We start from the raw sequence: 14,490 nt of genomic DNA, 5'->3' as shown, positions 1-14,490 counted from the left end.
CCATTAACAGAAGGACCATTATTGTTGTGTTAATGTAGCAGTGAAGGGAAAAAGGACTACGAGATGTAAGTCGTACTATTGCTACGAGAAAAAAAAGTCGCATTATTACAGAGGGTAATGTAGCTGTAATCAGCTACGCATTTTACGTACATGTGCTGTAGCTGAGAGCTACGACATTAGCCTGGCTAATGAAATATTTCAAATAGATCTTTGTTATGGTTCTTCTTGGGAAACAAAATGTAGGGAAAAAATTTATTTGTCATGATATGACGCAATTTTGCCGTGGCATGACATGGTGAGGCGATCCCACTCTGATGCAGCCCACCGCAGCTTCAAAGAAATCCTAGAGGAAACCCTGACATTAAGGTCTGTGAATGTTGACTATATATCTGTATGTTATTCACCAGATACTAAATGTGTGTACATGTATACACACTTGCACATTAGCCCCAAAAAAGTGTTCTCCTGTGCTCTCTAAGAAGAACCCCTCTAGTGGGCAACACATCCGAGACAACTAGTTACAAGTAGAATCTTCCACACTTTATTATTTCTACAATATTTTATTAATGTTTCTGATGTTAAATTAATATTCTCTTGCACATATTTATTGTTGTGCACCTTCCACTGGTTTGATGGCATTAATAAATGCAACAGTCTTCACAAATGCTGTGTTTGGTTATTAAGTTGTGCTAAGTACCGTATTATTCGTACTATAAATCGCATATTTTTTTCCCCATAGTTTGGCTGGGGGTGCGACTTATACTCTGGAGCGACTTATCTGTGAAATTATTAACACATTATTATGTCATTTCACATGTTATTTTGGTGTTTTGGTGTGACACTGATGGTTTGGTAAACTTTGTTAGCATGTTCTTTATGCTATAGTTATATGAATAACTCTTAATAGCTATGTTACGTTAACATACCGGCCAAGTTCGCATTTCGTTGCTCATGTATCATTATCATACTGTACACTTATTCACCATGTTGTTCTCTATTGTATTTTTAATTTTAAATTGCCTTTCAAGATGACATATCAGTTCTATGTAGAGGCGTGCAAAATTTCTGATTCTTAGATTATTCGCGATTCAGCCGTGGAAGATTCGAGGACGATTCACAAACATCCAAATTCTGATTATTGAATTATACCAGGTAAAGCGGAAATAAAACGCAGTCAGCGCGGTCTTCGGAACGCAATGAGGAACGGACTGAGAGTAAATATCATGTGCAGCTAATGCCGCTAGGTAAAAAAAAAAAAAACAATAATACCTGACTGTGGCCGTCAGCCGCTACAAACAGCGCCCAGTTGGTAGTTGCTACAAACATACGGCAACATACGGCTATGGTAGCTATCACATATATCTAGACTAGATGTGAAATGACAGACTTTCCCGCGTGAGTAAACAGGCGCCATCTTAAAGCAGTAGACTTCTCTAGAAGGCTCTGTTATGGAGAACCTAATTACTTTTTATCTAAAATACCCCTAAAATGGCAAAATTTTGACTTGAATCTATCTTTAAATGATGAAAGTTTCAAAACTTTCACATGTCGAAAGTAGACATGAGGGAAATTATGGAATAACGGGCGCAATTTTAACAACTTTAACGGTTGATTCACAACATTAAATTAATTGAATGTAGTTTAAAGCTGCTGAAACAGATTGGGGACTTGAGTATTTTATTTACTGTTTTTAACCAATAACTTGATACTAAAATAGTAGTTTGGTTTATTTATCCTGGGAGGATTTTTGAACAATTTTGGAACAAATATACAAAACATTTTTTTTTTTTTTTTTTTTTAATGGGGGTTGGGGGGGGGGCATAAATAATCGATTTATAATCAAATCGGAGTCTCTGAATCGTAATTGAATCGTTAGGTGCCCAAAGATTCCCATCTCTAGTTCTATGTGTTGGATTTTATCAAATAAATTTCCCCCAAAAATGCGATTTATACTCCGGTGCGAATTATAGTCCGAAAAATACGGTATACGTCATGTGCTTTAAATTGTGGGTCAACTGTGGGTCAACTGGGTCAACTCAGTTTTTTATTTTATTTTTTGATGGGGGGAAGGGGGACAAAGTGTCTTGTGTCACCTAGGGCATCATGTAGGCTAATAACGCCATTGCAAACTCCACGGAGGACTTCTAGTGCCCAGGATAGAACCTTTGATCTGAGAACTGTAAGAAGGACTTACAAAACTGCTCAATCATGTACTGCCTGTACGCCAGGTCATTTTCAAAAAAATTATTTAAAAAATAAAAATTCAGTACATGGGGCTATATTTTAGTGAATAGCAAAAATGTAGACTAGTTTTTTATTGCAACAAGCGAGGTGGCATATTTGACCGGGTGTTGGATCATATTTGGTGGACAAGCAGGTGGGTGCATTTGAAAAAGGGTGTTTTGCACTGTTGTGGGCGTGAAACCTTTGCAATCAATGACAGTTTTCTCTGGCTTCCCATTCAAAGGTGGCACGCTCACATCTCACATTGTCACTGGATCTGGACAGGGTGACAACAACACCTACATTTTATGAGCTAGTGCACTCCTGTTGACTTAAATGTTGTATGTCAGTGGACCTTTTGTACCATACCTGTCCTTAACCACATAATTTTCAAAACCATATTCAAGGGCTTGATTGTTTTCTTTTCATGCAGTATCCCGAAACAATTACAACAAATCATTAAGAAAAATGTACTTGGAAGCAATTCTGGGCCAAGGATAAAAACCACTACGGGGAGGAGGGTAACATATTGTGCATTATAGCATTTCGTACTATATTTTATAATAAATATCACACAATTAATAACAGATAGATGATTATGATTTAATCATGCTACTGAGACTCCATATGAACAAATCAAGCAAATTCATTGTTTTCTTAAAATTATTTGGAATTAGCATAGTTGACGCAAAACACAAAATCACAAAGGCACACAGGCTTAAATGCACAGAAAAACACACACCAGCCACAAACATGTTTTCATGCATATTTACAAATGCACAAATTAAAACCATTTTCTTTCTGCCTTATTATTCATTCTCTCAACAACATTCTCTTGATGCGTTTCCAGATTTCTTTCATCTTCAAACCATACATGATTGGATTACAGAGAGGATTGTACACAAGTACTTGCAAATTAAAAATTAGTGAAACCCTTTTTGGAAGCACTGCCCCCAGAAACGCGATAATTATGTCAATGGACAGCAAACTGAAGGTTATGATTAAAACAGTCACGTGAGGTAAACACGTATCTAGGGCTTTTTTCCGGATTTCTCCATGGCTATTATGGATGGTTATGAATATCTTAATGTACGTGATGAGGATCAACAGCATAGGCAAGAAGGTAATGCATGTTAGATTAAATAAAGCCCACACAGTCAGATAAATTGGTGTTGAACAGTGAATCTTAAGCATTTTAACGTTGCAATAAAATCCTTCCAGAGTGGTGTTACATATTTTTTGTTTGGACTGCAGAACCAATGACACCGACATCTGAAAGGCAGGCAGAAACCAGGCCAAAGCCAAGAAAATGGTGACAGTAGTTGTGCCCATGATAGAGGAATATTGCATGGGCCTACAGATGGACACATACCTGTCATAGGCCATGGCTAACAACAAGAGAAAATCAGAAGCTGATACACTGTAATAAAAAAATGCCTGAGTCAAACAGCCTGAGTAAGAAATTATCTGCTTGTGAGACAACACATCCACTAAAATCTTAGGGTAGATGGGTGTGGTGAGCAAAATCGAGTTGAGAGATAGCGCTGCAATGAAAATGTACATGGGTTCATGAAGCTTCCTGTGAATCCAGATAAGAAAAATAATAATGCCGTTAGAGCAGAGAATAACAACAAATAGTGGCAACAAAAACAGAAAGTACACATATCTGTATTTTTCAATCTCTACATAGCCACCAAGACTTAGCATGACCGTTCCATTTCGTTCCATTATGTCAACCACATGGGGAAAATATGATGTGTGTTAAATTGATCACGAAGCTCCTGGTCCAAGCCTCCTCCTGGATGCTGATGAAGTGCTTGTGAGCAGTAGATACAACGAAAGATGTAAGAAGACACCCAGCTGATGATCAGCACGATGAAAGCATGAGATTGGTTCTCCGGTTACGAAGGCGTTCTCCTCCCTCCCTCCTCCCCTCTCTCTATCGCATCCTTAACCACTTGTAAAAACTTTGAACAATGTCATTAAGTGATATGAACAACTGTCTTATAACCTGAAACTACTTTTAGACTCTACTTATCCCAAAGTACATTTGATTACTGATGTCATGTTTACAATGCAGAAATGCACCTTACGCTCTCATTATGTTATATATATAAGGTAAAAGGTATATAAGGTAATATAAACAACTCTCCTAAACCCTGGAACTACTCTTAGACTCTACTTATACTGAAGTACATTTGATTACTGATGACATGTCTCCAACCCAGGAATCTCCCTTACACTCTTGTTGTGTTCAACCATTGAGAGTTGATCCTGCTCGAAGTTAAAGCGATGCTCAGCCTTTGTTCAAGCTTGGGAGGCCATCATTAAGCATAGGTGACTAGTTCACCGGCATTTGCCAAGTTGAAGATGGGGTCAGTCGGACGACTTCAGGCATGAATTTACCTGGGGTTCAGTATTTGAGGTGAGCCACAATGAAAAACAAGCTAGAGAGCAGAATGTGCAGCTTATAAAGCGGGGCTTTCATATCTCCCATTGAAATGCATGTCAACACACTAAATGTGGCACGTCCTGATATGCCAAGTGAATGCACAACTGGTTGACCATCTTTGTTAGCTACCTGTGGCAAAACCACTAGGACAGACATGTCCAAAGTCCGGCCCGGGGGCCAAATGCGGCCCGTGGTCAAATTTAATCCGGCCCCCAGCCTCTGTCATAAAATCAATAACATCTGGCCTGCACACAGACTTAATAAATTGGTCAGCAGTACTGCTACTGGGTATGAAGTAGCTTACACACTAAATGCTGCTCCTCATTTACCCACTAAAAGGAAGCAACACTCTAAGCAACATTACCCCATGTGACCCTTTACTTCCAATTTTCTAAAATGGCGACAATCAACCAAAAAAAGAAAGTTGACTGCGACGGCCGACGCTTCAAGGATAGGTGGATATTGGACTATTTCTTCGCTAAAATACCCAACAACTGTGACTGCCTCATTTGCAAAGAGACAGTCGCTGTTTTTAAAGAGTTCAATGTAAGGCGATATTACCAAACAAGACACGCTGAGATGTACGACAAGATTACAGGGAAGATTAGCAGCGAGAAATTGAAGCAACTTGAAGCTAGTTTAATTTCACAGCAGCAGTATTTCGCAAGAGCCCGAGAGTCAAAAGAGAACGCTACAAAGACTAGTTGCGAGATTGCTGAAATTATTAATTATAAAAAATAATAAAGCAAATGTGACACACAGAATGGCTTGCTAAAATGTGCTTAAGAATATTGTTCTACGTAAAGGACGTTAGCCAAGGTCGGCCCCCCACATTTTTACCACACCAAATCTGGCCCCCTTTGCAAAAAGTTTGGACACCCCTGCACTAGGACAAAATAAATACGTTTTCCTTCACAATATGCAGCGCAGAGATGGAAGAAGATTATGCAATCAGTATGATCCTTCATATCGTTTTTTTCCAATAAAGCGATAGCACGGACAAAATAATTTTAAAACACACACATGAGCCCCTTTCACACACTCAGAAACACCAGGAATATCGCGGGATTTAACCATACAGCGGTTGTACAATTTGATGGGCCATCTGACTATGAGATTACGTGGACATATTACAGGTCGCGTTTTAGTATCATGTCCGGGGCTTTCCCGGGAATCTGTGTGCGTGAAAGCAGGTGTTAAATTCCCAGGTCACAGCACGATGGCTGATGACGTAAATATCATGGCGAGCCGATCATCACTTCCTCTAACTAATCTACTTTCACTACTGCGGAAGCAAAGTTGTACTTCAAAGCACAAAACACTGGAGGGATGCGTTCAAGGGTATACTAAATACATATTTGCTACTACTAAGAAGAAGCGGAGCCTTCATATCTCCCTTTGAAATGCATGTCAACACACTAAATGTGGCACGTCCTGGTATGCCAAGTGAATGCACAACTGGTTGACCATCTTTGTTGGCTACCTGTGGCAAAACCAGTAGGACAAAAATAAATACGCTTTCCTTCACATTATGCAGCGCGCAGATGGAAGAAGATTATGCAATCAGTATGATCCTACATATTGTTTTTTTCCAATAAAGCGATAGCACGGACAAAATAATTTTGAAACACACACATGAGCCCTTTCAGACACTCAGAAACACCGGGAACATCGCGGGATTTAACCGTGCAGCAGTTGTACAATTTGCCGGGCCGACTGACTATGAGATTACACGGACATTTTACGGGTCGCGTCTTAGTATCATGTCCGGGGCTTTTCGGGGAATCTGTGTGCAAGAAAGCAGGCGTTAAATTCCCGGGTCACAGCAAGATGGCTGATGACGTAAATATCATGGCGAGCGAATCGTCATTTCCTCTACTACTCTACTTTCGCTACTGCGGAAACAAGGTTGTACTTCAAAGCACAAAACACTGGAGGGATGCGTTCAAGGGTATATTAAATACGTATTTGCTACTACCACCAAGATCTGCACCCACAGCAGCTCCACCCGGGCCCGCGCCTGTGGCTTCCGTGCGCACCGCGGCCACCTTCCAACTCGGCGCGGCCTGAGGCGAGCCGCTGCTCCGCGGACAAAAATACACGCGATTGCTGGCTGAAAAGGTGGAATTACCCAATGCGTCTGTGACAGTAGAACAGAGGAAGAGAGTCCATCTTCCATCTTTGGAAATAATGTGGTTTATTTTGTTCCCAATGTTTGGGTCCGCTACAGTGGAAACAAAGTTGTACTTCAAAGCAAAAAACAATGGAAGGATGCATTCAATGGTTTATTAAATACAAAAATACATGCGATCGCTGAATGAAAAGGGGGGAAAATTACAATTGGTCCGTGACAGTAGGTCAACGGGGATCAATAAAATACTAAACTAAGCAGTAAGCAGAGAGTCGATAAGGCAACAAAACAAAGCCAGCGGGATTCTTCCTTCCAGCCTTCTCTTGGATCGCCTGGGCTTAACCCTTAGATGCATAAGTGGGTCAAAAATGAGCCAGTGAGGTTGTTTTCTTGAAATATCTTCGGACTGAAAAATTGTTATCAATTCATATTCCAGGTATTCCTCAAAAACATGTTTTTGACATAATGCCATTCAAATTTTTGATGAACTTTTTGAACATTTGAAGAAATTGTCATTTTTGTATTAGTACCCTAAGCTTCCACAAGTGGGTCAAAAATGACCCACATGCATTTTCTATGGAATCCAATGGGAATCTTTCATTCTTATTAACTTTGGCTGTCGGGAATAAATCTACCGTGGACCTTACAGACTACGTATATAAAAAGTGACTATTTTACACAGCAAGGGCTGATATGTGTACTGTAAGTATTATCTCCGTCTAGTATTTTGTGTGTGTGTGTCTTTCGTGACTCTTTTTATTATTACCGTATTTATCAACAAATTAAACTACTTCATAACTAGCTAGCTAACTAAGGCTAGGTTCATACCGCAGGTCCTAATGCACAATTCCGATTTTTTTGTCATCTGTTTTTTTGGCGTGCCCGTTCAGACTGCCTTTGTCCATTGAGCCTGTTCAAGTATCACACATGCGCTCTAATTCGCAGATCGAGATGCGCTGACCAAACTGGCCCACATGAGCAGGAGCATTGGAGCAGAGAGAAAACCGAGCATTCTTAGACTTATCATCAACCCATTTTATTTTTTCATGACTGTTGTCAAGCCCGCTCCTTCCCCAAAATCCGCGTTCAAGCTACGCGCTAATGCACAGCTGCACTGCTAGCGTAGCGCCCTGTCTCTCTCACTCTTTGCTGAAATTAATTGCTGTATGAATTCCAATTTGGGGTACTTGACAGTTCAGACCGCAGCCACATTCTGGAAAAATGTGGCCCGGATGGGATTTTAACCACATACGAAAATGACCTGGATTGAATTTGAAATGGTACACTTTTATGCAACTTTTCCCGTTCAGTCGAGTCGGAAAAACATGAAAAAAAATCGGATTCATGCATTAAGACCCGCAGTATGAACCTAGCCTAAGTTAGATAACATTACTGGATACAGTATACTGTATATAGTGTGTGGGGGGGGGTGTATTTATTTATACAGCTACACATTGATCCATTAAAAACACTACTCTTATGTTTCCTTATCCAAAATGTCATAGCTGCTAGATTTACAGCTGAAATGGTCCTACAGATGTTGGATGATGGAGAGGCAGTGACGGGGCTGGACTCAAGTGTCCGAAATTTCTGTTGATGAGGACCCAGACTATTGTCCAGGTGGCAGTGGCAGTTGTCCACCTGGAAATCCAACTAAACAGGATCAATCTGACTCATAAGATTCCACTTTTGTGTCCTTTGAAGAAGAAAGTGTCCAAGTCATGGCCAACAGAATGAGTTGGTAGGGCTCTTACTAGAGAGAATTACCTCCCACACAGGGCAGAACACAGAGCCACAATATCCTCAGAAATCGGTCAGTGCCTCCACAAGGGCTTAGCACCGCCGTCTCACCAAAAAGATGCATGGGAGCTCTTCATCATTGATGATAAAATACAAGATGAAGTTTATTGCTGTTCTGTTGGGTTTTTTTTTTTTTTTTTTTTTTTTTTTTTTTGAATGTTAAGTGAATCATAAAGATATTTCAAGCAGGAACTCATTCTTGTGTGGCCCTAAATATCATACTAATTAATATGCAAGTGAGTATTCTTTACCAAAATGGCATAAAAACACATTGGCTCTAATATGGGTCATATTTTACCCATACTGACTGAACAAAACAAAACCTTTTTTAAATTATAAAGCACGCCATGTCTTGGTCTCATCATTAGTAATGCCATACCTCAGCTACTGTGAGGAGGTTTGGGGCAATACATATCCCAGCAATTTACAGTCACTTGTGATACTTCAAAAAAAGGCAAGAATAGTGCACAGGGCTAACTACCTTGAACATACAAATAGACTGTTCTTGGAATCCAAGCAGTTAAAATTCCTGGATCTAGTCAAATTCAAAACAGCCATAATCATGTTTAAGGCACAGAAAAACGCATTACCTGAAATCTACAAGTTTTGTTTTCAAATAGACAAGGGGGTGTACAATCTGAGAGGGGAGTTAAACTTCAAAAAGCAATATCAGCGTACAACAAAAACGAGCTTTTGTCCTTCAATTTGTGGTATGGACTTGTGGAACAAACTTACTGAGGACCTAAAGAAAAGTGCTAATTTGAGCGTGTTTAAGAGAAAATACAAAGATCTTGTTTTCTGTAATTATAGAAATGAATCATAGTATTTATGTTGAGAAAATGTTGAGCGACGCCAACCATTGTTCTTTCGGCATAATTGAACTGTTGTGAATTGTATTAGTTTTGTCTGATTCATGCTGATGAATGAAGTTTTTTTTTGTACTTTTTCCTACTCCTTTTAGTCTTATGTTTTGTTTGTATTCTTGTATATCCACAATGTGATGAATGTTTTCGAAATAAATTCAATCAATCAATCAATCAAATTCTTCCCAGGTGTGTGTTTTATAGTGGCCAGGGCAGCTTTAAACCACTCATCAGTGATTGGGCACACACCTAACTTAAATTGTTTGGTAAAAATTGGTTTCTATAGCTTTTTAAGTCTCATTAGGCAGAGGGTTCACTTACTTATTTTTCCCCCCTTCTGTCATTGTTTGCGTGCTATCGTCATTTAAAATATTGAAAATCTATAAATGTTTGGGTTTTAGTTAAAGCAGACACTTTTTACATCTGCGTGATTTGACAAAGATCAGCTCACATTTGATGGTGATTTAATGCAGAAATGTGATATACTGTATTTCAAAAGGTTCAGATACTTTTTCAAACCACAGTAGATGTATGCACACCTGCACATGAGCCCCAAAAGGTTTTCTCCTGTGCTCTCTAACAGGAACCCCTCTCGTGGTCAACACATTTGAGACAACTAGGCACAAGTACAATCTTCCACGCTTTATTATTTCTACAATATTTTATTAATGTTTGTGATGTTAAATTAATATTCTCGTGCACATATTTATTATTATGCACCTTTCAATGGTTTGATAGCGTTAATAAATGTATCATGCTTAACAAATACTGTGTTTTGGTTGTTGAGTTGTGTATATGTCATGTGCTTTATTATGTGGGTCTTTATTTTTTTATATTTTTTTATTTGATAGGGGTTTTGCACTGGTGTGGGCGTGAAACCTTTGCAATCAATGACAATGTTCGCTGGCTTCCCCTTTTAAGATGGCACACCCTCATCTTGCATTGTCACTGGATCTAGACAGGGTGACAACAGCACCTTCGTTTTATGAGCTAGTGCACTACTGTTGACTCAAATGCTGTATGTCAGTGGATCTTATGTACAGTATCTGACCTTACCCACATAATTCTCCAAACAATTATTTAGGGCTTCATATTTTTCTTTTCATGCAGTATCCCGAAACAATTACAGCAAATCATTCATAAAAATGTACTTGGTACCAATTCTGAGACCGGGTGAAACAGGGAGGAGGGTAACATTGTGCATTATATACTATGTATTATATTGTGCACATCGTATTATATAACATAAGAAAATTAATAACATAGATGATTAATGATTTAATGCTACCCAGATTCCATACAAACAAATCACGCAAATTCATTGTTTTAAAAAAAATTATTTGAAAATAGCATAGTTAAACTGGCACAAGACACACAAAAACACAAAGGCACACAGGCTTAAATGCACAGAAAAGCAAACACCAGCACAGATACGTGTTTTCAGGCATATTTACAAATGCACAAATTGAAAATATTTTCTGTCTACCTAATTACTCATCCTTCCAAAACAACAACATTCTCTTGATGTGTTTCCGGATTTCTTTCATCTTCAAACCATACATGATTGGATTACAAAGAGGATTGTACACAAGCACTTGCAGATTTATAATTAGTGAAACCCTTTTTGGAAGCACTGCCCCCAGAAACGCGATAGTTGTGTCAATGGACAGCAAACTGAAGTTTATGATTAAAACAGTCACGTGAGGTAAACACGTATCTAGGGCTTTTTTTCGGACTTCTCCATGGCTATTATGGATGGCTATGAATATCTTAATGTACGTGACAAAGATCAACAGCATAGGCATGAAAGTAAGGCTTGATAAATTAAATAAAGACCACAAAATCATATAAATTGGTGCTGTACAGTGAATCCTAAGCATTTTAACATTGCAATAAAATCCCTCCAAAGTGGTGCGACAGATTTTTTGTTTGGACTGCAGAACCATCGTCACCGACAACTGAAATGCAGGCATTAACCACGCAAAAGCCAAGAAAATGATGACAGTGGTTGTGCCCATGAGAGAGGAATATTGTAGAGGCCTGCAGATTGACACATACCTGTCATAGGCCATGGCTAACAACAGGAGAAAATCAGAAGATATTATACTGTAAAAAAAAAATGTCAGGGTCAAACAGCCAGAGTAAGAAATGCTCTGCTCATTAGACAGCACATCCACTAAAATCTTAGGGTAGATAGGTGTAGTGAGCAAAATCGAGTTTAAGGATAAAGCTGCAATGAAAATGTACATGGGCTCATGAAGGTTCCTGTGAATCCAGACTAGAAAAATTATAATGGCGTTAGAACAGAGAATAACAACAAATAGTGGCAACAAAAACAGAAAGTACACATATCCGTATTTTTCAACCTCTACATAGCCACCAAGACTCAGCATGACTGTTCCATTCTGTTCCATCATGACAACCAAATGGGGAAAATATGATGTGCGGTAAATTAATCACGAAGCTCCTGGTCCAAGCCTCCTCCTGGATGCTGATTAAGTGCTTGTGAGTAGTAAATACAACGAAAGATGTAAGAAGACATTCAGTTGATGGTCAGCATGATGAAAGCATGAGATTGGTTGTCCGGTTACGAAGGCGTTCTCCTCCCTCCCTCTTTCCCTCCCTCAGTTCACTTTCAAATCCTCAGGACGCTGAGGGGCGACTTTAACCACTTGTAAAAACTTTGAACAATGTCATTAAGTGATATAAGCAACTTTCCAATACCCTGGAACTACTATTCGACTTAAAGTATATTTGATGACTGATGACATGTTAACAACCCAGAAATCCACCCTACACTCTCGTTGTGTTCAACCATTCAGGGTTGATCCTGCCTGAAGTTAATGCGATGTTAAGTCATTCTTTTTTCAAGCTAGGGAAGCCATCATTAAGCATAGGTGACCAGTTTTTCCTTCACCTGCCTTTGCCAGGTTGAAGATGGTGTCAGTTTGACGCCCTCAGGAATAAATTTGCCAGAGGTTCAAAGCGTCAGGTTAAGAAAGTTATATCTGCACTGAACAGTCACTGACAGAACTCACTACTTTTATATTGAGAGGAGTACCCCCCCCCCCCCAAAAAAAAAAAATATTATGTTGTTTTTTACTTACATCACTAGATACCACGTAGGCAAGCCAAAAAAAAATCTGTTGTCTCAGGAAGAGAAAAGCTATCAACCTCTACATAGCCGCCAAGGCTTGCACCACTGTTCCATCAGGACAATTATGCATGTTTAATTGATCATGGAGCTCCTGGTCCAAGAGTCCTCCTTGATGGACACAAAGTGCCTGTGAGCAATCGATACATTGAAAGAAGTAAGAAGACATTGAGCTGATGATCACCTTGATTAAAGCCTGCCATTGGTCATCAGCATTCTGCTCCCTCCCTGTGTTAGCTTCAAATCCTCAGAAAGCTGAGGAATGTCTTGAATCACTTGGATACCTCTGAACAACGTTGTTAAGTAATATATACAACTCTCCTAGATACTGGAACTACCCTTAGCCAACTAATCCTATACTGTAGTATATTTGAGAACTAATGATCCGTTACAACCTAGAAATCTACCTTACATGTGTTGTGTTCACCCATTTTGGTTGAATTTTCCTTTCCTCAGTTTTGATGGGACTGCGCATAGTGGTCAGTTTGCTCAGCGTGTGTTGGATTCGAGTTAGTGCGCATGCGTAATACTTGAACGGGCTCAATGGAAAAAGGCTGTCTGAAAGGGCACGCCAATTGTTATTACATGAAGACCTGCGGTTTGAACCTAGCCAAAGTGGTGCCTTAGATATCCCTTCAAAATTCCGTGGCTGAACTTCACCGTGTACAGATGCACTCACAGTTTTGTAGCCATCTGATGTATGTACCATGTCTGAACATGCTTCTTTAGTTGTATGGGGGACGGGAAACTGATAAGCATATGCTTCTTCCCGTCCGCCTTTGTCTTCTTCTTCGGTTCCTTCGGGCAAATCATATCACATTTTGTAATTGTCAATGATTGTCAATGATACCGATGATGATGTTAAATAAAATTATTCAAATCAAATCAAATCAAAATGCATGTCAATACAGAATCTGCACTGCCTGCACAATCTGCTATGTGCATGCACTATGGCTTGACCATTTTACGAAATAAATTGGGACATTATAAACCCGTTTGCCTGCATGATATGCAGTGTATGCAGAAGATTCATCTCATCAAATTTCAGGAGATTAAAGTTTAAAGACAATATATTTTCTCCAAAACCATCACGATAATAATATTTACGCATGTATATACTAGGGATGTCCCGATCCAGGTTTTTGCACTTCCGATCCGATACCGATATTGTTTTGCACTTCCGATCCGATACCGACCTATCTGAGCATGTGTTAAAATGAGGGCTGTCAGATGATTAACATTTTTAATCGAGTTAATTACAGCTTAAAAATTAATTAATCATAATTAATCGCAATTAATCGCAATTCAAACCATCCATAAAATATGCCATATTTTTCTGTAAATTATATATATATTCTTAAAATAATTTGTTGGAATGGAAAGACAAGATGGATATAGACCCTACCCACGTGACGTCACAACTCCTTCCTCCTGACTGGTGCCGCCCACTTGTCCGTCAACACATCATGTTTACCTGTTATGGCTACGTACATTCCTCCTATTTACGACGTGTTTTTCTGCTCGTTAACATTAATAATCAAAATGGTGAAGGCGTGTGTGGCGGTCGGTTGCAATAACAGAGAAGATAGACGGAGAAGACGGAGAGACTTGAAGTTCTACCGGAGTCCGAGAGACCCGGAGAGAAGAGAGCGAGATGGGCTGCTGCAATTCGACGAGAAAACTGGGCTCCAAACGATTACCACAGATTATGTAGTAGTCATTTTATGTCTGGTAAGATGCATTTAATATATATTTAGAGGGTTTTGGGCTGACAACCACAATTAAGATCATTGCTAGGCTAATCGCTGACAACATACACGTATGTATGTAGTGAGAGTGCTATCGCTAAACCATATAAACATTAAAA

The 14,490-nt window shown here is 39.3% G+C and overlaps 3 protein-coding genes across 3 annotated transcripts in view; 1 reads left to right on the top strand and 2 right to left on the bottom strand.

Annotated features, from left to right (window-relative positions):
* Nucleotides 1–14,490, top strand: part of sspo (SCO-spondin) — a 267,780-nt gene that overhangs the window by 62,682 nt on the left and 190,608 nt on the right. The window lies entirely within an intron of this gene.
* aoc1 (amine oxidase copper containing 1) overlaps nucleotides 1–14,490 on the bottom strand; it is a 98,728-nt gene that overhangs the window by 57,231 nt on the left and 27,007 nt on the right. The gene's annotated exons all lie outside the window — the stretch shown is intronic.
* Nucleotides 653–4,019, bottom strand: LOC130908484 (olfactory receptor 10J4-like). Its single transcript, XM_057823941.1, has one exon. It carries the CDS (start codon nucleotides 3,949–3,951, stop codon nucleotides 3,037–3,039), a length of 915 nt encoding a protein of 304 aa, XP_057679924.1. The 5' UTR covers nucleotides 3,952–4,019; the 3' UTR covers nucleotides 653–3,036.

The sequence above is a fragment of the Corythoichthys intestinalis genome, chromosome 20 (genome assembly GCF_030265065.1).
Source record: "Corythoichthys intestinalis isolate RoL2023-P3 chromosome 20, ASM3026506v1, whole genome shotgun sequence".
NCBI classification, from domain to species: Eukaryota; Metazoa; Chordata; class Actinopteri; order Syngnathiformes; family Syngnathidae; genus Corythoichthys; species Corythoichthys intestinalis.
The sequence above is the reverse complement of the archived record's forward strand: the minus strand, read 5'-3'. Positions and strand labels throughout refer to the sequence as shown.